This window comes from Centroberyx gerrardi, chromosome 14, assembly GCF_048128805.1.
Source record: "Centroberyx gerrardi isolate f3 chromosome 14, fCenGer3.hap1.cur.20231027, whole genome shotgun sequence".
Classification (NCBI taxonomy): Eukaryota; Metazoa; Chordata; class Actinopteri; order Beryciformes; family Berycidae; genus Centroberyx; species Centroberyx gerrardi.
In genome coordinates this window covers 23,847,243-23,871,396 of record NC_136010.1, presented here as the reverse complement: position 1 = coordinate 23,871,396, position 24,154 = coordinate 23,847,243, and the positions used below count along the sequence as shown (strand labels likewise).

General features: G+C 43.4%; 1 protein-coding gene across 1 annotated transcript in view; it reads right to left on the bottom strand.

Annotated features, from left to right (window-relative positions):
• klhdc8b (kelch domain containing 8B) overlaps positions 1-14,113 on the bottom strand; it is a 98,527-nt gene extending 84,414 nt beyond the window's left edge. Inside the window, exon 1 of the mRNA XM_071927614.2 lies at positions 13,692-14,113. Coding sequence (XP_071783715.1) covers positions 13,692-14,082 — 391 coding nt within the window. The 5' untranslated portion in view covers positions 14,083-14,113. The remainder of the gene's footprint in view (positions 1-13,691) is intronic.
• Positions 14,114-24,154: the final 10,041 nt, after the last annotated feature.

Sequence of the window (24,154 nt, the reverse complement as noted above, 5' to 3'; positions counted from 1 at the left end):
AGAGGGGAGTCTTAGAGAGGCAGAAGTTCTACTGAGGCAGCCAGCCGGTGAGAATGTGATAGGAGAAGGGAGGTTGGTGTGTGTGTGTGTGTGTGTGTGTGTGTGTTAGGGCTAAATGAATCAAATATATAGCAAAATTACAATATTGACCACTGCAACTTCTAAACTGCAAGAGAAAACTTTTTTATCAGAGGGAAATAATGCTCTCTGGTGCTGTGCAGAATCCCAGGCCTACAATTCAAGCACATGGAGAAAGTGGTTCATCATATTCCAACAAATAAAAATTTATCATTTTTCAATCCCAAACTCTATTTCTGCGAGTTCTGACCAACCAAATTATGTGCAGAATCTGTCCAGTTGCAATTCATATGATTAATGATTCAGAAAAATAATCAGAAATGTGGTTCTTGTAGTAGTGTGTGTGTGAGTGTGTGTGTGTGTGTGTGTGTGTGCGTTGGGGTACATTTGCATACGAGTCTTTGCATGTCTGTGTGCACGCCTACATGAATGTCATTCTTTCTTTCAAACTGGTGTGCGAGTCAGTGTGGGTAAAGCAGAGAGCGAGAGAGAGAGAGAGAGAGAGAGAAAGGGAGAGAGAGAGGAGCAGAGGAGGTATTGGTACAGTGTGTTTGTGTTAGTTGGCCTGGTGCCTGTCGCAGCGATGCCACGGGACAAAATCTCCGCCTGCGGCAAAGTCGGCCTGCCATGTACTCCCTCAGCTCTCTCTCGCTCTTCCTCTCTCTATCAGCTTTTCATTCTCTCTCTCTCTGTCTCTCTCTCATTCTCCCTAACTCTTTAAATAGTTCCTTTGCTCTCCTTCTAAGCCTCACTCAGAGTCCCTGTCTCTCTGCATCTCTCTCTCCCTCTGCATTTCTTTCCATCTCAACCTCTCCACCTACTGTCACACAAACATGTTCTCTTCCCTCTCTCACCCCCACTCATATCATTGTCTTGTTTTTAAACCTGCACTAGGCGACTTTGCACATTGATGGCTCCAAATGGCAGTGGCAGTGAGTAAGTGTTTGAAAAATTTGAACGGGACGTCAGTAAAGTGAACACAGCACACTCCAGTTTACGAGCCCGGCCGGTCTGTGATGCTTTATACCAAAGGATAGCAAAGGGATAAGAGGCAAAAGATCTAATGTTAGTGAGTCCAGGTTTCTCCGGACGGACTGCTGCTTGCTGCTGTTTAGGAGAAAAAAGCTGTTAGCTGTTTGGATGTTGCTCTTAAGTTTCAATTTGTCACTTCGTGTGGACAGAAAAAGTCCACACCTGACACCAGAATTTAATTTGGGCAAACAGGACGGGGATCAACAGAGATAGGATGTTCTTTTCTGTTGCAGCCCCACTTTGTGATTTAGGCTGATAAGACGGGTGTATTGTCACATTATGTTTTGCCTGTTTTGTGTAGCTTTAAATTTAAATTAGCTTTACTGGAATGACTGTCAAAAAAGTATCAATATTGCCAAAGTTTACAATACCTTGTTATACGATCACATCAAAACAATGCAGAGAAATGATTAGGTCACTATTTCTGGCATAGGAAAAATTATCTGAGTAATTGATTAAAGTAATGATAAGTGATAAAAGAGTATTTTAGTAGTTAGAGTAGATTAGAGTATTTCTAGTTTAGAGTATTTTATATTAGCTCAGAACAATTCTGGATTTTCCTAAGGAGGATTTGTTTTTTCTCCTCCTCTTAATTGACAGAAATTGGGGATTTTGGGATTGAAGTTTGCAGATTGTATGTGTATTATGACGTTTTTCGTAAATAACATTCAATCAACTTTGCTGTTGTTACACCTTGAAACTTGATTTGATTGACCCTGATATTTTCTCCGTAGGAAGCGCTGCTCTGTGTTGTTGATTTGTTATTGTAATTAGTCGCAGTAGCTTGTGGATTATAATTGCTTTTGATTGAAGTGACAATAGAGGATTCATTTTCAAGTGTGTCTAATTTGAAAGCTTTTTTTGTGTGTTAATTATTAATGGAAATCAGCCATATTCTGCCCAACATGCCTTTGTTGGTAATTTCCTTTGGGATTTTTAAACTATTCCTACAAATACTGCCTGTAGGGTTTCTGGTGGCCTCATGAGTGGACGCCATACTTCACTAACATACAGTGCAATAGGCTGGATAACAAAGTGCTTTACAGCCAAACAATACAATAGTAAAAACAGCAGGGAAAAATGGAGAACAATGAAAACAATATAAGAGCATTTACATAAGTAATAAGAATAAAAACAATAGTATTTAATACTAAAAGAGAAAAGAGAAGGCAAGGTTATAAAAATAGCTCTTCAGAAGAGACTTGGAAGATGATACACGCTTGGCCAACTTTATATCTAGTGTCAAGTCGTTCCAGGGTTTAGGGGCTCCGACTGCTAAAGCCTGCTCTCCTTTTGACCTCAGCCTGGATTTGGGAGCTGAGAGAAGAGTCTCGCTAGCTGACCTGAGGGTATACTGTTATAGAAAGTATAAAACATGGTGTGCTCCAGATCGGTGCCACCTCCAGTCAACTGATGTCTATGTCTGTGAAACCTGGGGCTTTTTCTGGAAGACCGAAATCTTTTTTAAAGCTTCCTTCCCAGGTCCCACTGCTGGTACTCCCGTCTCTATCTAGCAAGTGCAAGTGCTGCTGCAGACTGTGGAGTTTGTCTGACAGCAGCACCAAGTCATCTGCATAGAAAAGACACCCGATCTCCATATCATCACGTCTGAGACTTGGACCTGCAGGGTTCCTGAAGTCACTGATTTAAATATTGAACTTGAGTTGAACTGGAGTCTGCCGCCCTGCCTCACACTTCGTTTTCGGGTGAGGAATTCTGTTGCTTTATCACCAAATCTTTTTATTTATTTTCTTAATACACTGACTGAACTGTGGCATGCGGTTTGTTTTACCCAATTTGAAGGAATGGAACAGATCATCAGGCCAGACAGAATAAAATGCTGTTTGGAAGTCAATATGTTTCCATATTTGTTTGGTATGTCGTTTTTCATTTGTAGGGTGTAAATAGGATCATCACATTTCTCTCATTCTCTCTCTCTCTCTACCTCTCAACCTCTGTCCTCCTTCCCCAACTTTCCTCTCCAGTCCAGAACGAGTGAGTGTCGGCGCTTTGAGCCGCCAGGTTTCACACTGTCAGGCAGCCAGCTCTTGTTTGCGTAGGTTTTTCCTCTTTAATCATCCCCTCCCTGAGTGTCTAATGAAAGCCACAGCGAGGCTCCGGGCTTCCCCTGGTAAAGCGCTTTTCGCTGAGAGGATGAGGCGCTGTCACTGGAGTCTATGGTACATGCAGAGAGTATCACAAGCAGCCAGGCTTCCATAATTCCATAAAAGTAATCCTGGCTGTCACTTAAAGATTCAGCACCTCAGCCTGGTGCCCGAGTGCCTCGAGTCGAGGCTTTTTTTCTCCGCTGGGTCAGAGTGGCGTAGAAAAGACTTTCACTGTGTGTCATCGCAGCCTTAGCGGGACGTGACGCCGCTGCACTCATCCCATTTTCTCTTGAAGGAAAATTCCCCCCTCGGATACAATTGCATTGTTATATACCATCAATCTGTCATGTTCAGTGCGTTCCAGGAGTTATTTCGTGATGAATTGCTGTAATTGACTTTTTCGCTCGTACGCACTTTCCTTCAACCTGCCTCATCTACTTCTGCTTCAGTTAGTGATTTCCTACGTTTCCCAGAATGCCTTTTGACAGCCCACAGAGAATGGGCATGATCTTGCTGCAATCAGAGAGAGCAATAGTGATAGTGATAAGGATAATAACAGCAAGAGAGAGTTTTTCCAGTTGAGAAAAAGTATTGCATCCATTAGTCAAAACATGACGTCTTGTGGTTGCATTGCATTCTGGTCTATTGAGGCTACTGTCAGTGGAGAAATTGGTCTCTCTGCCTTTTCTTCACAATGGATTTCTCCTTGTATGATTGTTGAACGTTGGCGCAAAATAGCAGGTGTAGAAAGAAGCTCTGGGTCTAGAAAGAAGAAGATTTCTGCTATTAAACTTGCAGCTGTGCTGGAAATATCTCGATGTGATGTCACGTCATCTGTGTTTGGCCAGTTATTCATGGGAATAAGACAAATTCACCACCAAACAACAAAATGGACCTAGAGTTTTGGGTTTTTTTTTCGTTTAAGGAGTTTGATGCTTGGTTTGGCCAGAAAAACAACAGGTTTTTCACAGGTGAAATTGAAATGTATGAAACGTGGAAACCATATGAAAACCAACATGTGTCCATTCACGTGTAATTTCACATGTGACTTATTTGTAAAGAATACCACTGTCACTGAGTCGAAAGTAAATGGAGGCAGTTGTATCAGCTGCCAGGCTCTCATAGTGCGTCATCTGGGCTGAGACTTGAAGATGCAGAACCTCCAGCTTGTGCCCTGCAGCACAACGTCTAGACTTCAGCTCAGCTGGGTCAGACGATCAGAGGCTTTTCTCATCACAGACTGATATCAGAATAGACACCGCTGTGCTCAGCCCTTGTTGGCTGACGGCTCTACAAAGGTGCGTGAAAAGTGAGCTCGGTTTTAAAGCCTCATTTTTCGACATTGAGAAATGGGTCCAAAGAGAAAACAGAGAGAAAAAGCATCGCAGTCTGGGTGCAACAATCTCCACAGACAAATGGTGTCACTTTGATGTCATTATCTCAGGCTTTTCTGCTTTTATGAATATAATCCGTTTTTAAAAAAAGGCATTTTTTAGAAGTTGCATAATAAGTTCACACAAGTGATTACGGCTTACAAAAAGGGAACGGTTCATTTATTTTTTTATTTGATTTTTTTTTAACGCTGGAATAAATGTTGTGGACAAGATGTTCCGATTGCAGCATTGAATGAGCATTACAGGGTAGCCTGACAAGCAGTGTGTGTGTGTGTGTGTGTGTGGGTGGATGGGTGTGAGTGAAGCGCATAGGCATTGTCTTTCATGGAGGAAAACAGGATATGTAACCAAAGGAGGGCAAAAACACACGCACAAACACACACACACATTAACACACAAAAGTACAAATGCACATTCACACACACATGCATCCGTCCAAGCACAAGCTCTCTCACACACACACACACACACACATACACACAGTAAGCACTAGGAGCTATAGATAATGAGCCTCTGGCGATTGTGGAAGAACCTAAGCCAGCTAAATTACAGCGAAACTTACAGGGAGCCCAAAAAAGGCCCCCGCATGTTTGTTTGTGTGTGTGTGTGTGTGTGTGTGTGTGTGTGTGTGTGTGTATGTGTGTGTTTTCTCCCATTCCATGCAACTCGTCTCTCTCTCATCCAATGGTCAGTCACGAACGAGTGGGTCAGGAAAGCAGATCAGAAAACCAAATAGCAGAATAACATCACCAACAGGCACTAATGGTTTCATTACGTGACACTCAAACAGAGCGTGTTTGTGTGCGTGTGTGTGTGTGTACATCCACTCTAATTACAGGGAGTGCATGTTTGTGTCCATGTCTGTACAAATGTGTAGGGTCATCCCACTTCAATTTGCGCGAGTCTTTTTGTGTTCATGTTATACGTGTTTGTCTTTGTATCTCAGTGTGCAAAACTGCACCTTTGATTGCCTGTTTAACTGTCCTTGACTTATCCTGCTGTGGTAATTAAAACCCATGATAATGACTCTGTAATTTCACACCAAAAGATGTAAAAAAATACCCATGAAACAACCAACTAGCTGAAAGCTCCTTACACTGGACTGATTGTACCTGAGGAAGCCTGAGTCTGGACATGATTACAATGGGCCCTGAAATCATAATGGGGAAATGAGTATGCATTATCTGAGCTTATTGCTCCGTAGATCAACTCAGTGAAGAATCCCCACTTTTTACTGCATGCTTGCTGAGCTGCTGCTGCCCTTTTGCTCTATCCCAAAGAGGAATTGTTTGGAAAAATCAAGTTTGCTCTCTTTTAAGCCAACAGAAATGACAAGGAAAGGTCTGATGAATTGAATTGTGTGTTACAATATACTAATCTGGCTCTACTGTACAACATGCAAGAAAGAAATTGTGTGCAAGACTACTGGATGCATGCAGGGAGAATGCATTAAGGGGGACTTCTTGAATTGCTATCCCTATATTAGACTGAAAGTATTCCATTTATGAAGGCATAATTATCCACATAAGATCCATTTAAAACCACAACAGGTACTGACACTGATACTTGAAGCAAACCTCCTTCCAGCACCAAATCTACCCCTGACTGCTACCTAAAATTCAAGGGGACACACACTAAAAACCGGGAAAAAATACTTGTGAGATAAGCCTGCACAATAGCCAGCTGAATCAGATTTGCCTTGCCAGAGCCGCTGTTTGAACAAGGCTTCACAGAGACTGCTGTAGTGTCTTTCTGTGTCCTGCTGTGTCCTCTAGCACTCCCTCACCTCCCTTGCCAACACAGAGATGCGGAGATAGAGTTTCAATCTGCACCGGTGTTGTGATAAGAAATGTGTAAGCTCTCAAAGCCCCTCAAAAAGAATTCTCTCATCCCTATTATTCCTTCCCAAGTGCTTATCTTGTTTTCTTGGCGACTACCTGAAGAACCGCAACAGCGTCAGTAACCGGGCAGCGACAGACAACCAGACAACCCATTTTCTCTTTACCCAGAAACACGTGCACATTTCCCGTCATCTCTCCGCACTTCCAAGTTGGCTCTTTATTGTTTCTGATCACATATCCATCACTTGACCAAGCTGACCTCAAATTCAGCATATTATCATATCACAGACAGCATTACAGTCCCCCTGCTTGTAGGAGAATGAAAAAGACTTTTGCCTTGCATAATTCATTCTAAAGCAGGGCCCAGAGCTAAAGGGGTCCAGAAACAAGGTCAGCACAGGATGTGAAAGGAAAGCAAGCGCTGGCAGAGATGTGGAAATTGCCAAAAGGAAGTTCTGAAGTATAAAGAAAGTGTAAACATGTATCATTTAGGGGCTTGGCAGCTCTGTGGAGCTGTTTTTCTTCTTTCAGTCAGGCAGTTTGCAGGCCAGCTGACAAGCAAATGGCTGTTTGTCGCAAGGCGAGGGCAGCGGCATTTAATCACAGAAAGAAGCAGATATTAAGAGGGAGATAAGCGCATCAGCAAAGTGGGAATATGACACTTTTAATGAGTCTCGCTAAAGCAGCAATTAAAAAGCGACTTCTCTGAGGCATGAAGAGGGCTGCAGAAGAAGCCGTTCTAGTGGCACAGTGGGAGATTGCATTCCGTATACACAATGTTTCATGCCTCTGTGAAAACATGCACCGCTGAGCCGCAGGAAAGAGCTGCGCACTTCAGGGTTAGCTGAGGTAAGAGCGGATGCATGAGCGAAGGGAAAGAAGTGGGAGAGGGAAAAGAATAGGAGAATAAGAGAATAGGAGGGAGGCTAATAAGAGACTATCATTGACAGGGGACAGCCCTAGACTGCTACACACACACACACACACACACACACACACACACAACCTGTGTTCACTTCACTGCACCCTGACAGTTACAGTATGTGTGACAACAAGAGGAGAGGAGAGAGCCACAGGTTGGCACAGCAACACATTCACTGCCTCTCTAAGTACGACGTTATTTTCTTGTAAACAGGCTGCGACAGGCCCCAAAGTGACACACACACACACACACACTCTCGAACACACACATGCTCTATCCCTAGCTCTGTCTTACACACACACACACACACACACACACACACACAACTAATCTACGCTTCCTCTGATTAGTCTAAAAACAAACACAGCGGTCACACACTTGTTGCCAAGCAACAGCAATGCTCGCTTGATCAGTTGACTCTGAAATGAAGAAGAAGTCAAGAGACAGACAGGAAAACAGCTAGGGGCAGCTGGGAAACGGGATAGGAGGGTGAGGGAATGAGGAGGGCTGTAGGAGGGGAGGGGAGGAGAGGAAGAGGAGAGGAGAGGAGAGGGGAGGAGAGGGGAGGAGAGGAGAGGAGAGGGGAGGAGAGGAGAAGAGAGGAGAGGAGAGGAGAGGAGAGGAGAGGAGAGGAGAGGGGAGGAGGAGAGGAGAGGGGAGGAGAGGAGAGGAGAGGGGAGGAGAGGAGAGGAGAGGGGAGGAGAGGGGAGGAGAGACTCAAAGCAGCTGAGTGGAAAGGCTTTAGGGCTGCAAGGCTGGCCAGCAAACATCAACCAGACCACCGTCTAAAAAGACACACACACACACACACACACACACACACACACACACACACACACTGGGTTGTAGTTAGGCATCAGAAGGCATCAGTGGAGAATGTGTGGATGTTGGCTGAGAGCACATGTCACAGCACATGCTGAATGTGCACACTGAGCTGCCTTTCTGTTAGAAACACATTCATGTACAGACAAACACAAACTTCTTACATTCTACTGCTATCACAATGAATATTTATCTTATTTTCAATTACATTGAACACAGGCCTATGGGACTTTTTTAAAGGTGCTACATGTAGTGTTTTAACATCCATAAATCATCACCACATTATTTTGAGATATTAGTATATTTACCATAATCAAATGAGACCATCAACAAGAAGATTGTCAGCCTCTGCCGGCCTCTACACTGCATTTTACATCGTGTGCCACCAGGTCGGATTTGGAGGGAAATCTGCTGGATTGCTTTACGGCACAAAACAGGAAGAGGGCGCTGTTTTTCCAGCAAATGGAGCTAAAGCTCTCAGAGTTTCTGTTTTCACTCGTTTCACCGATGGCAGATGGAAAAATCACTTCCAACATGTTTATCCTCTTCAGTAAAAGAAACACTTGACCAAAGAAGCAACATCCTCTCCGCGGCAGGAATCAACAGGGTTTATGGGAAATGTGATCTTGATTTTGAGAAAAACAACAATATCACTAATGTGAGATAGACTACTAATCATCTCGACCATTTGGTTTTTTGCAGGATTTATACCTAGGTATCACCATTTTTTTTTATTTTGACAAAGATATATTGACCACTGGGACCAAAAATGATGTCACCAACAAAAATAATTCAGAAACTTAGAACTTGTTTAAGCCCTGCAGTCTACAGCACATAACTTGTACTCACAATGACATAAGCTTGACTCTGACTCATGACCTGTGTCAAATGTCACACCAACCAATCACCCATCCTGTCACTCTCCACTGTATACCCTCCAACAGAGGAAAACACTCTAAATCCCTCTTGTAGTGCATATAGTGAAATCAATTCATAAACATCTGCTGTCTTCTCTGACCCAGGCTTCATTTACATGTGGCCAGTTCTGTGCCAACACACATACAAACATACTGTAGCAATGCATGTACATCTTTCTCTCTCTCACACACACACACACATACATATTGTGGTTACTAATGCTCTTACTCTATCTACATAATGTTTTTTTTCCTTCCCTATGATGAGCTGGAAATACACATATTTAGATAATACTTTAACCAAAATTCAATGACTTTACCCACAAGCACTCTCACTGTCTCTTAAAGTTTAAAAAACAAAGGTGTATGTTGACGCAGCCTAAATATCTTGAAATTCACAGAAAGCTATAAACAGCCTTTAACCTTCGTCATCTTTCACAAGTTATTTACGTAAGGTGGTGCTCTACTTTTTTCTTTTGTCAAAGAGCAGATTATTCATGTCACCAAGATAATCCCAGGCCGATGGCACACCAAGTCACACATGACTAACCCTGTGCCTTCATGCAAACACACACACACACACACACACACACACACTAATACCGACAGAGGATCAGCTTGACAGAGGATCTAAACACTGTAAAAACTAATTTGGTGTCTGTCCCTCACCATTTTGCACCAACATTCAACATTCAGACCAGGGAGAAATCCATCGTAGAAGAGGCAGAGATACTAATTTCTCCACCGACAGTAGCCTCAATAGACCAGAATGCAATGCAGTCATCCAACAACCAATGAAGTTTGACCCTAACTATTGAGAACTATTTCAGTCAACTTGCAATTTCAAGGCAGCAAGGAAACTTAGGTTTATAAGTTGAAAGTGCCTTAATATTTATTTTTACAGTGAAGCGCCCGGGGTCAAAGATCACTCTCTTGCACAGTAAGCTCTAACCAATCACTTTCCTCTGCTCTGCACCATCAGACTCACACCCAGCCTCGTTTAAATGCTGTATCCCTTAAGGACGGATACAACTACAGGAGTTTTAGCAGATTCAGCCGCAGGCAAGCTTTCTCAGACTAGATAATAGTTTCTTAGAAGTATTCTCAGAGTGCCCCAATCTTGGAAATTTGGCTAGGATAGTAACTTCCCACGAAATATTGTATGGAGGAAGGTATTGTGTATCCACGCACATTTAGGCTGTGAATTGTCAAACTCAGTATCCAATTAAAGCAAGTTTCTATCCTATCTACAGCAGCAGCCATTGTTGGCCAATAACTGTCAACCATCAGACAGCAATCAGAGCCACACATGCGGATACAAACACACACACACACATACACACACACAAACACAGCAACACAGAAACAGTAATTTGTCAGATAGATGTCAGAAGGCATCAACATGGAGATGTCGGCTGCTTAGAAAAACATATCACAGCACAGACTGAGCGGAGTGACAGCACACACAAAAACACTACTGTCATAGTTGAACTTATTAATAAACACTTCACTGTTGCTCCACCTCTGAGAATCATCATCCTGCAGTAGGCCACTAATGCGGAACAGTAATAATATTGCACAGCCACCCAGTTGTGATGGAAAATTGGTTGACATAAGCCTGAAGATTAACAGGCCAGAGAGTGAGTATAATCTCAGATAGATTAACACTGGGGGCCTGTAATGTCTCAGTTTAATGAATTCCATAGGATTTACTGGTGGTGGTGATTATTATCAGCCACAGTACCACATCTCCTCTTCCTCCCTTTATGACTGAAGACGGTGTGTGGGTTGAATATAAGCAATAATTATAAATATATGACAAATTGTCATTCCTTGGTGATTTTTTTTGCCTGTTCACAGTGCAGTTATTGAGGGGAAATGCATTTCGGTGTATCTTTCCTGCTGCCCTCATAAAACACGAGGAGTGGAGCTGTTTATGTTAAGCTGTTGTCTAATGAGGGCTTCTGTACTGAGATATGACAGTGCGACAGCGTCCCACTTAGTGTTTTGACTGCAAGGCACAGATAGCAGAACTCTGTCACTTGTTTCCGGACTGCAATCATGTTCCATCTCGATGCTCATTACAGCAGACTCTGCAGACTGCACAACAATATCTTCACAAACAACACTGTGTTCTTATTCCAAAATATAAATATTGAATTTTTCAGACTTGAAACCCCGAACATAAAGCATTAGAAAAGTTTTGCTCAACAATAGTTGGGGTTTTATAAGACAGAATTCTAATTTTTAATTGCTGTTTTCAACCCAGGTTCATTTTTGTGGCAATGCATGTAATTTGCAGCAGCTCTAACATTAATGGTGTTGGTATTATGTTAAAGGAAAGTTATTCATTTTTGAAATTCCCCTCTGCACACCTCTATTTTACAGGCCATTTCCAGTTTCATACCTTGATTGGCTGCAATTTGGGGTAATGTCCCTTTAATCCAACACCATGTGCTGCTTGTTATACGCTCAACAAATGTCTAGGAGGACCATAAGTGCAGGAGGAATCAAACACTCGACAACGGCTGTAATGGAATGTCTGTGTGGGTTTGTTTTCCCTGTGCAAGAAATATGTGAAATGAAAATGCACATCACAGAAATATTCCCTGACTCTGTCTCTTTTACCTAGAAAGGTCATATTGACTCCATGGTTTATCAAGTCTGCACTCCACGGCATGCAGCCTCAGATGTAAACACAGGAAACTGCAGGGAAGAAGCACTTCAACTTCTCTCTCTCTCTCTCTCTCTCTCTCTCTCTCACTCTCTCTCTCTCTCTGAGTTGTTTTCTGTCCCTCTGTCTCATATCAATGTAATATTTCATATTCGTCCGGGTATTTTGGCTGTGGATATGCGTAATCTTGTTTTTTCCTTCCTTTCTTTCTTTCTCTCTCACGCCTCTCCCTTCCTCTGCACAAACACACACAACCTAAAACAGCCCGCACCCCCCTGGGGAATGAGTGTTAAGTCCACCATGTTTATTCAGCGGAGGTAGGCTGCGTGACGACTGGCTCCTCCACAAGGGCTGTGTTTGACATTTTCCCAATGCACAGGGGCATGTATACACACACACACAGATACACACACACATACAACCCACCACGACCATTTACATAATCAGCTTCTCGGGACTTCTTCAGTGTAATGTTTACTGAACCTAAGCCAAAGTTAAGCACCAGCTTCATGAGTTCTGTGAGCGACAGAGTGCAGTTTTAAAGATCCTCTTTAATCACAAGTGGGCAGCCTCTACTCGGAGGACACTTCAGCAGCGCTCCACTGAGTGAAAAGCTTGGAGGGACTTCTCCCAAACTGAGCAGCTAAATCAGTTAGCTTCCCCCACTTCAAAGCAATGAGCTTGTTGCTGTTGCTGTTGTTTCAAAGTCTTATAAATATGTCAAAACGACTGTATGCTCCACTTCAAGAGGCCTGCATTGAGCGAATATGGATTTTTTGGCACTAATTTGACAGGGTGAGTGCAGACTCCCAGACTGATAACATTTGGCTTCAGACGTTACGTACAAATTTAGAATATCAGAGTGGAAGTCACACTGTGTTTTTTAAATGGATGTGCTCTCCCAATATTGCAATCCAGTAAACTTGTCAAAGATGTTCGTTTTGACTTACATCTAAAGAGATTTACAATGATATTTCTGTCCGTTCAATCTCTAAGTGGAAGAATGTTATACAGGAACACATATCTTAGACTAGTGGTGGTCAAACTGGGGGTCGGGACCACCCAGGGGCTGTGAGATCATTTTGGGGGGTCGCAAGATGATTTATGGGATAGGAAGAAAAACATATTTCTACCGTATAAAATATGTAATTTTCCTGATTTTTCTCTAATTTTTTGCTTTTTCTTGTGAAACACTTAATAGTTTTCAGCCTCAGGGCCTCCTCTGATAATCAAATGAAACGACCTTAAAAGGGAAAATCATTCTTTATTTGAACTGTTCTCCACTCTTCATATGTAGCCTGTGTAGGCATTGGTTTTCCAGTAAGTAAAAGCAATGGGATTTCATTTCAGTTCAATTTAAAAAAACACAGTCCTAGAAAATCCAGGAATCTAGCCTCTCCGGCACCAAAAGTCTTAGCCTGATATTCAGACTGAATGGCCATTTCGTTACCACTTCATTATTCAGTCTGACATTTTCTCCTTGTTAGCCGTTTTCTGTGTGGGGGGTTTGACGTATCCGGCCGCTCTGACGTTATTTTCAATTACACTGATGCTGGCCGTATTTACTAACTTTACCAAGAATGTCGGTCGTTTTTGACAAAAATATCGTCTTTGTAAAGACAATATGTTGGTTAAGGAATGATTTCAACAAATATTACTCTGCCAAAACGCCAATGAAAAACCCGTTGCACGAACGATTCAAACTTTAGTCCCGCCCACAATGACGCTGATTGGTCCGATCGTTTTTCTGATCGTGAAATCGCCGTTGAATAGAGCAACACCAGACTCTCTGAATCACTCGACAAATCTGAAGAGTAGGCGGGTCGCGATTCAGGAGTCGGGAACCAGGCTACAAAAGTCTACCAGTCAGCCCAGGAAAATCACAGCCATTTCACTGTCTTACCTTTCTCCAGAGCGGTGACGCCCATGGACGGCTGCCCCAGGCTGGCCCTCGTCTCCCACTTGCCCTCGTCGGGGTGGTACGCCTCCACGGAGGCCAGCGGGCTCTGCTGGTGATCCATGCCCCCCAGCACCATCACCTGGCCGCCCAGCGCCACGGCCGAGGCCCCCGCCCGCGCCGTGGGCAGCGGGGGCAGCTGGCTCCACGTCTGGCTCTCCACGTCCAGGACCTCGGCGCTGTCCAGGGGCACGCCGGTCTCGCTGCAACCGCCCAGCACGTACAGCAGGCCGTCGTGGCGGACGGGGGTGCAGTAGACCCGGCGCTGCGACATGGGGGGGAACTGCTCCCAGTACAGGGACTTGACAGGACTCACCGCCATCTCCTGCACGGGCATGTCTCCAGGGCCGAGAGGAGGGGACGCACCATTACACCGCGCCGGGGAGGAGGAGGGGGAGGAGGAGGAGGGTGAGATGGAGGAGGAGGTGGTGGGGGAAGCGGGAGGGAAGGGGGAGGAGGGAACGGGAGGGGGAGGGGGAGGGGGAGGGGGAACGCGGGAAGGTGGAAGCCCCGACAAAATTGAGTGAGGGCAGCGGGGGACAGGGAAACAAGCGGAGGCACAAGCTTGTTTCTGTCTGTTTGAGTGACCGCCTGAACCCCTGCGTCCACTCCAGAGAGAGAGAGAGAGAGGAGGATAGAGGGAGGGGAGGAAGAGAGGGGGTGTAGGGCGGTAGAAAGAAGAGTATACGGGGGAAAAGGCTAGTAGTGGGTGAGAGGAAGCATGAGCGAGAGAATGGGCAAGAAAGAAGTGACAGAAAAGGACAGAGAAGAGGGAGACAGTGTCTAACTCACTCCTCAGCCAGATGTCACGACTCTCTCTCTCTCTCTCTCTCCCTCTATTCGAATGTTTTATTCATCCGACTGTTGGTGTTTCCAAGCAGCCAAGCCATCTGCCCTTCATTTCCATCTATTCCCCTCCTTCCGGCCCTCTTCCCTCCTTCACTCTGATCCCGCCGGGAGGTTATTTTGGTTAACTTTTTGGCTTCGGAATATCCCTGGGAAGGAGACACTCCAAAAGGGCGTCCCGGGGTTTAAGACTTAATCCCACGAAAACCTCAATGTCAAGAGTGGCAGAATTCAAAAAAAGGAGACAGAGAATGACTGGAGAGATGGCACTGGATCAAAGACCAAGAAGGAGGATAGTAACGAGCGCTGACCTTCAACAGTTCCCCGATAATCCAAGGAAAAACCTTTGTGGGAGACTGAATTTATACCCTCAAACAAAAAGGCAATTATCCAGGACTACCAGCCCCCCAGCCGTGACTCCACAATCCTTTTTGCACCCTGGTGATGAGGCCTACAACAAAAAATCCTTCAAAAAATGACCTAAGTCTTTACATGAAAACTCCCCGGGTGGGTAATGACTACAAGTCTCCCTCGGAGTTAAAGAAAGAGATCCCCCCCCCCCCCCGCTCCTCTAATTAGACAAAAACTCCAACTCCCAGAGGGCCGTTCTGAGACTTCCTGTCAGGGGCGGGGTCTTCTGAGCTTCCTGGTAGCTCCCTGGATCCCTTTGGAGAGGATGAGGGTCCCTAGGGGAAAACACAACACGGGATTACATGGTGGAAATTTAGACTGTAGAAGAAGAATGACAATGACATTCAGAGCTTGAATCAGAGGCGAAAACATCCTGTTTATATGCTGAAAATTTATGTAGTTGGTTTATTTACGTTCTCATATTCTTTTCATTTGTTATATATTGTACATATTTTAATATTTTTCAGAATTTTTCACACTGCATATATTTAATATGTCAACAAGCTCATTATTTTCATATCGCACATAGTTTTTATTCTATTTTTGTTCCATCTTTCTCAGTATGTTTTACTGCTATTTTGTACACCCTGCAATTTGAAAGCAGAACCTTTATCCTTGTACAGCACCTTGGTTGACACTTGTTGTTTTTAAGTGTGCTTTATAAATAAAGTGAATTTGAACTTGAACCAGTGTATGTGCAAACATAATAGCATCACATTCAGATTATGATGCAGATTCAGAGCCATATATTCTGATTATAATGATGAGCAGTCTGGCTGTGTGTGTGTGTGTGTGTGTGTGTGTGTGTGAGGCCAAAGCAAAGACATTTAGCAGGAGGGAGGGGAGGAAAAAGGAAGAGGAAAAAGCCACACAATCTCTGTCTCTCTCTTTCTCCCTCTCTCTCGCTCTCCCTCTCTCTCTCTCTCCTCTGCTGTCCTCCTCTTCCGCAACACACACACACACACACACACACACACACACAATACTACTCCATATTCATAATTAATGATGCCTTCTTCCCAGTCCCAATTAGTGGTCGCAGCCCTGTGGAAACACTGACCTTTGGTGAGAGAGAGAGCGAGAGAGAGAGAGAGAGAGAGAGAGAGATGAACTGCCATGTGATGCAGGTGTTGGATATATCCTACTTGTGCACTGATGATGAGTGCGTGAATTTAAGTGTATATTGTGTTATGTGCTAGCTTTCTGTGATCATTTTGTGAGGGAAATATTTTCATCAGTGCACTATAAAGTTGTTCTAACACTATAAACAAAGCAATCAGCAAAGTTCCAGGCAAGATATTGGCCAATGTGCAGAATCAGTTCTACAAATTTAGTAATTTCTATGTCTAACACACTCTCAACCTGAACTGAATGCCAACAACAACATCGCATTCATAATCACGCCTGATCAGTTCATCTTAGGATCTTTGTGCAGAACTCTGCATATGGTTACACTGGTGAATGCATCACATATTCAAATAGCCTTCAACAGGTATGAATGCACATGTCTACATGAATCAGGTTCACTGTCTGTGTTTTTAGTTAGACAGAATCCTCATTCAGCAGAGGACCTGACAGTCTGTCTCCTAAAGCTGTGTGTATTCCCCTCTCAACACCTTCTCCTCCATTCACAAACAAATGCATCACTCCCTCCAGACTGAGCTTTGTGCGATGTAAGCTGTTATAACAAACAACGCATGTCCCTCTGAGCCCCTGTATGCGTGTGTGTGTGTGTGTGTGGTGTGAACCCCTGAGATTGCCAATGGCAGACACATAGAGAGCGGGTGGCCAGGGGCAGCGAGGATAAGAGGATGTGAAAGCACGCACACCATGGAACAGCAGTGTTACAGTGGCAGTGGCAGTTTGTGTTTGCTCAGATGGGACGACTCATCCTCGAATTATTTCAAACCAATTGGGTCCTGAGCTGAATGCGTTCCCCACAGAATTAAACATTGGATCGCGAGCCAGCATGATCACTTTATAATGAGTCTCCCTCTGTGTGCTGAGCAGAAAAACAAAGACAATATATAGAAAGATATGGAAAGTGCAGGAACCACATCTCAGAATGGTGCAGAGGCTTTGCAGCTGCGGCGCAAATCTCCCACTGACCGTCTGCCGCCGTCATGTCATGCAGTTCATTGGCTGTACACAAAGAATGGCTAAATATATCACAACCAGGCAGAAGAGCTGAAATAGACTGATGTGGTGTGGGTGTAGGTCAATTCAGGGATGTTGTAAGCAAAAGTGAATAGTCAGATAAGGTAGATTTGCTTTCAAAGTCTTCAATGTCTTCAGCCCTAGCCCTTTTAGTCCTAGTCCAAATACGAGTAGCAAGGAAAGTGTCAGCTCAGTTAACCTGAATAGAAACCGTCCTCCAAAATTACAAAGAAAAAAAGAGTAATGGTGTTTGTGTGAAGATAGGGACTGGCTATATACAGATAAACTCAAGATCCTCCAATAATTAATTAACACACACATAATTAACACACATAGGGGTGAATAGGTGTTGTAAATTAGCGTTTCACTACAAACACTAAACACAGTGCATCTGGTCCTTGTGCATAAATGTATGTTACAATTCTAATGCTACTGTGATGTCCATGCCAAATAAAATAAACTAAACTAAACTAATTCACAAAAGGATTGCGCGGCTTTTGCTTTTTGTGTAATTCACAAAGCACTCGCAAAGGGTGAAATGCACCGCTAACTGCGCTGCCACGCAAATAGCGTCTCGGTGCTCCTGTGCTATTTGCACGTATTTAAATTAGGTAATATGCATACATTTGGCGCAAAATTTTCCCCTTTCTATGCAAATGAGCCTCATTGCAAAAACAGTCCAATTCACAAAGATCGGCGCTAATTGCCACACGCAGTTAGAGTGAAATTATTAGCGTCTTCAGAGAGTTGGTGGTTATTGAAGCACATTTATAAGGGGTGTCACGCCCAGACCTTCCAGTGATCATGGCAGCAGTGATTGTAGCCAGGCGAAGGCATCGTAATGCCAGGCGTGCTCGAGCGGATATTTCCAAGGAGAATATCACTTGCTGATTTAACTGAGAATTGAATTGAATTGACCTTGCAAATGTCTCTGCAACAATTGCACCTTTGTGTGACCTAAAAAATAAAATTGTCTGTAAATACAGTCTGTAAATAATATTTTGACATTATTATTATTACTATAGAACTTTAACACAGATTGCTTCACAAACAAAAGCAAATAAATCAGTACAACCAAACAATCAATACAACTCAATTTCTCACTCTGAAAATATTTTCACTTATCTCACTAGTCAGCACAGTGGGCCTTATTTTGGCCTAAAGATTCAGCACCATGGACAGCCCCGCTCAAACTCATTTATTATCTCCGCCAAGGAGGTTATGTTTTCGGTACCATTTGTTTGTCTGTCTGTCAGCAGGATTATGGAAAAACTACTGGCCCGATTTTCATGAAACTTGGTGGAAGGGTGTAGCATGGGCCAAGGAAGAACCCATTAAATTTTGGAGCGGATCCGTATATTGATTGCGCTTGCACATTTGCATATCATAGAAGACTGGATTGGCCTTGGCGGAGGTCTGCGCTCTTCGAGTGCCCTTCTAATTTATTTTGGGATGCAGTGAGATGCAATGACAAACAAAGGATGCAGTGACAGGATGCAATTGTGTCATGAAAAAAAAAAGAATAAAGCTCCCCTACATTCTCCTTTGTTCTCCGCTTCAAATCATGCCATCTTCTTTTGCAGTCTGAAGGTGTGCGTTGGGAAACACCAACAGCACTGACAGAGTGGGATATTAAATCCCAAATATGGTTTCTCGCAGTCCCGGTTAAATTTCTTGCCTGAAGTTTTGAGGAATGCCTCTGCACCTCGTCCGTCAGGACTTGCAGCTCGCGGTCTAAAAATTTTATTTTTCTCTTTCTCTCTGCCATTGTCCTGCCTATTGTGTTCTTGCCGCAAAGGCAACATTTATACTTTGCCACATTGATAATTGCAATCAGACGCAAAACAGGGGCAAATTGCACTCAGTTGCAACAGGTTATGGGCGTGTGTACCGTCTCAAGGACCGATTCACAAAAGATATTGCGCTAATGATATGCCAGCGCAATATCTTTTGTGAATCGGTCCTTGAGACGGAGCAAATAGCGGTTGCAAATGATACGCAATTCATGGTGCTATTAGCGGCCGCAATCCATTCTTTGTGAATTCGCCCCATAGTCTTAATTAAAAAGGAGTGGTGGTGGTGGTGGGAGTATAATGAAAGTGAAATAATACAACAAAAAAAAAAGGATTTTTTCATAAATTTTTGCATGTATAGAATGCAAAAAATATCATTAAGCTTGAATATAACATTGTCTATGCTGGGGTAGTGCCTGTGCCCCTTTGTGGGTCCCCACTGAAGTGTGCGTGTGTGTGTGTGTGTGTGTGTGTGTGTGTGTGTGTATCTCCCACTGTGGGTCCCCAGTGAAGAGGTATCTACGCAGCAAGTATGATTATGGCTTGTGTTGAGTCTATATAACTCAGCTCAACAGAGTGCAGACAGAATGTTGCCAACACTGATTCTCTTTGATGAGTATTCCTGTGTGTGTGTGTGTGTGTGTGTGTGTGTGTGTGTGTGTGCGTGCGCGCCTGATAGAAAAAAAGTCCACTTGAGCGTGAGAAGCTTGGCTCAGACGAGGGCAGCTGATGTCAAGATAGACTCTGTTCTGTGACAGCACCACAACAGCTATGAAGACGGTTATATAAAAAAAACATCTGACTGCGTTTTTTGTACTTCTTTCATTATTCATCGATATTCTTTTGTGGTTTTGTGAGGCGAGCCAGTGTGCAGGCCCGCTGTTCTATTCCAATAACAGCTCCGCCGCAGACACACTCGCATCTGATAAGAAGTTTTTAAAACCTTTCTGTAAAGAGGCAACATGGCAACATCTGATGTCACGAGTAGTTCAAATGTCGCTCCTGGACTCAGCATCTATGGCTTTATACTGTATGTCTTAAATTCCAGTGAGCTTACCAGAGCGATTAACAGACATGGCAAACTCTACATTATGCAAATGTATTTGACACAGTTCATTACTGTAAAATATCATCTCTCTCCTCTCACACTCACTCACTCCATCTCTCCCTCCTGATTGACTTTGATGATGCCAAAAATAGGTGAATCTAAAGCCGACATACTCCAAAGTGCTAAATTGCCCATTAACTGCATATTGAAGGCTGGTATTTCGTTGAAAGATCTAATTGAGCCGTTTCATTACATAATGCCAGGGGGTTGAAAAGCACACGCAGTTCCCCCCAATGCTCAGCTGCTACAGATGATGATTATATACATGTTCTGTTGATCAGCTGTGATTGGTGCCATGTGAGAGCACGCCTGGCAGATGTGCAGATTATAAGCAAGGCTCCCCGGGGTGCTCCGTCCCTGCTAGGAGCACATGCTGGCGGCTAAACACAGGGCGCCAACCGTACCACGGCAGCTAAATACAGGGAGGCAACCACCTAATGTAAGGTGGGCAGTAAAATGAACACAACACTTGAGTGCATTTTGAGCAGAACGAGTCCTTAGGGATCCCGAAGGCTAATGGACTCTTGTGATAAAGCACTTGCATCAGTATTTCCTCCCGCATTGTGCAATTTAAGTGGAAGCTAAATTCACTTTGAAAAGGGTTGAAACACGTTGGCATGGAACAGCTTTATAAAGTGACCAACTTGCACGAACTGACTGCTGGTGGTCTGTGGCCACACACACACACACACACACACAGTCTTACTTAAGTCACTTTTGGGGTATTTACATAGACTTACATTCATTTCCTGGAGACTTACCCTAACCCTGACCATAACCACTACTTGCCTAAACCTAACCCTTACCCTAACCTTAACCTAACCCTAACCTTAACCTAACCCTAACCACTGACCCAAAAATCAGCTTTTTACCAATTGGGGACACGGCTTTTGTCCCCAATTGCACAAGCCGTCCCCAATCAACTGGTCTTAAGTCTGGTGTGTGTCCCTGAAAGTGACTTAAAGTCGAGATGAAACGGCATTTCGAGAGTATCTAACTTCCGTATCGTGACGTATTTCCGAGTGAAACAGGAAAGACAGGCGGGACATAACGTTGGGAGGAATTTGATTTGAACGTTGAAAAGTGGGTGTGTCATAACACCCGAAGACACAGCGAAATACCATGCTGTTGCTAGCTAGCTAACTAATGAATCTTAGCCTCTTAGCTCTGTGCGCTAAAAGTTGAAGATTGATTGATGGGTGGATGTCATGATATTATTGGTTGAAATTAGTTACGGGCATGCTTACGTAAGCACACGGCATATTTTGTTTTACAGGAAGAAAACATGATTGAATTTTGATATAAGAATACAATGAAATTGATTTTTGGTATTTTTTTTGGCATATATTGTTAAATAGGTGCACAGTATGACCGGGGATGTGATCTAAAAGGGTTAAAAAGGCATTTTTCATTTCATCTCGTCTTTAAGTCATACCCACACACACACACACACACACACAAACAGTCCCACACATTTTTGGCCTATGTATAAATGATTACATTTTTAAATGGCTATAATAAGGCAATCTAAGTGATATGCAACAGTGCAACAACCGTGCCAAGTCATTAATGACCTATGTGGTGCTCTGTAAAAATCTAATTTGTTGCTGTTGTTTTTTAGTCTGGCAGTAGGCCTAGTTATTGATGAGGCAGAGCAGGAGGATCCCTGAGGACAGGACAGCCAGAGAAGTGCACAGGGTTATTACAAGTGCAAAAAGTGCAGAAAAAGAAAAAAAAAGAAGGCAATATAAAGGGAATAGGGTGTGTGTGTGTGTGCGCGCGTGTGTGTGTGTGCGTGTGTGTCATATAAGTTCCAAACACATGTTTTTGTCCCATGTGTTTATGTGTTCTGATTGTTTCTGACATACATTTCTCCCACTTTTATCTGGGGATTAGGATTATGGTTTTTTTTTTACATACAAATCTTGCCTGGATCAGCTTCAAATACAATGAATACTGAGTAGGGAAACTGTATAGTCAAAATGGTCAAGAAGACCTAGAATCTAATGGGCCACACTAACATGGGAATAGCAATGGACTATGGGAGAAAGCCTGACAGATGTGTACAGTTACAACTAAAACCTCATGGGTCTTCTGTGCTTGCTAGCAACAAAGAGTGACAGCTAAATGTGAGTAAATTAGCCTAAGCTACCAATCAGCCAAATCATATGGGCGATCGAGCAAACTAATATACCTAATACAAAGTAATGTAAACAGTGTATATGAGTATACTGTGAGTGAAATGAGGGTCGAACACAGGGTAATGGATTTTGTGATGCATTTTGTACGGTGGCCGAGACGTGTCGAACAAACTGCATATCCAAAACGCTTTGCAAATTCGAAAAACACAAGCCCATTAACGGAAAACACAAATGCAAAAGCCACAACACAAATGAAAAAGCCACAACATAACAATGGATGTTGACAATGAAACGGGCCGACTATTATTGCCGGCGGACTATTATTGCCTGCACATGTGGAAGAGGAAAGTTCTTGCCTGTTTGAGAAGTAAGTGAAATGTTGTTCGCTAGCTAACTATGATTACTAACGCTATGTGATTGTCACAAATGACCAATGTTGTTCAATGTGCAGGCAATAATAGTCCGCCGGTGATAATAGTCGGCCCGTTTCATTGTCAACATCCGTTGTTGCTCACTTCCGTTGTTATGTTGTGGCTTTTGCATTTGTGTTGTGGCTTTTGAATTTGTGTTTTCCGTTAATGCGCTTGTGTTTTTCGAATTTGCGAAGCGTTTTGGATATGCAGTTCGTTCGACACGTCTCGTCCACCACAATTTTGTGATGCAGTGATGATGTACGTGCAGGAGCTATGAACTCAATCTTCTATCCAGTACGATTAAAAACAGGCAAAACAAAATGTGAAACATAATGAGAAAAACTGTAATACAAGATTGAACAAAAATCGAAATAATCACCATCATAACAATCGCATCTAGAACTAGAAAAGGCTACATTTTCTCAAGGAAATTTAAGTGTGCTTGCTGTCCTAGCAACAGTCGCTTTGACTTGGTGTTTGTACATGCACTAGGTAGTGGTAGTATGTAGTTGCAGTAGAAGTAGTAGTAGTGATAGAAGTGGTAGCAGTAGTAGTAGTAGCCTAGTAGTAGTGGTAGTCTAGTAGTAGTAGTAGCAATAGTAGTAGTAGAACTGTTCCCCCTCCATATACATATTAAAAGGAAAACTTAGAAATTCTGGCAACACTTAAACCAATCAGACCAGCAATCATTAAAATATCAACCAGCATTCCCTACAATGTGATTCCCTGAACCAGCTGGTATCAGAGCTCAGCAGCATGTCAACACCAAGACACACACCAACACACACCTAGAGACCAACACACACCTAGAGACCAACACACACCAAGAGACACAATAAAGTGCATTGACCTCCACTTAAAACAGCGCTACACAGATAATTGGAATAACGGAATGAAAAACCAGAATAAACTTCAGCGCCATCACACAATTAACAGAGAAATGAAATTGGCCAAATACCTTAGCATTCATGAAGTTAAAGAAAGAAATGAAGCATCGCGTTAGTTCATGCAGGACACGGAAGTCATACGCCCCAGCTGTAATCAGCTGACAGCCCGCTGATCGAATCAGTGCTTCCAATCAGTCATACACCAATCACAGCCATTCTCACATCAAGGCGGTCCATTTAAATATGACTCCCTTCTACACTGATCCTCACTACACCAATGCTGCCTCACTCACCGCTGCTGCTGCTGGCAAAGTCAAGGTATGAAAGCTATAGGCTGCTACTGGGGGTTGTTCACACTACTTACCATCTCGGCGCTCGTCATGTCTCATCTCGAGCCGGATGATGAATCCTTCATCGAAGAAGATTGCATCTTTGAAACCCAAGATGACGAGGAAGGGACAGGAGAGAGGGCCGAAGAGAGCTACAATATCCGCCGTAGCTCTCGCCTGGCAAGAAAAAATCCTCCATCTATTAAAAACTGGCCAGTCTTTAAGATCCTCGAAGCTCTCTATAGCCGCAATATCTCTGCTCCCTTGAGGGCCAGTCATGAAGAGCTTTTTCAGTTTTTCGTTCGTAAATGGCGAAATAAAGTG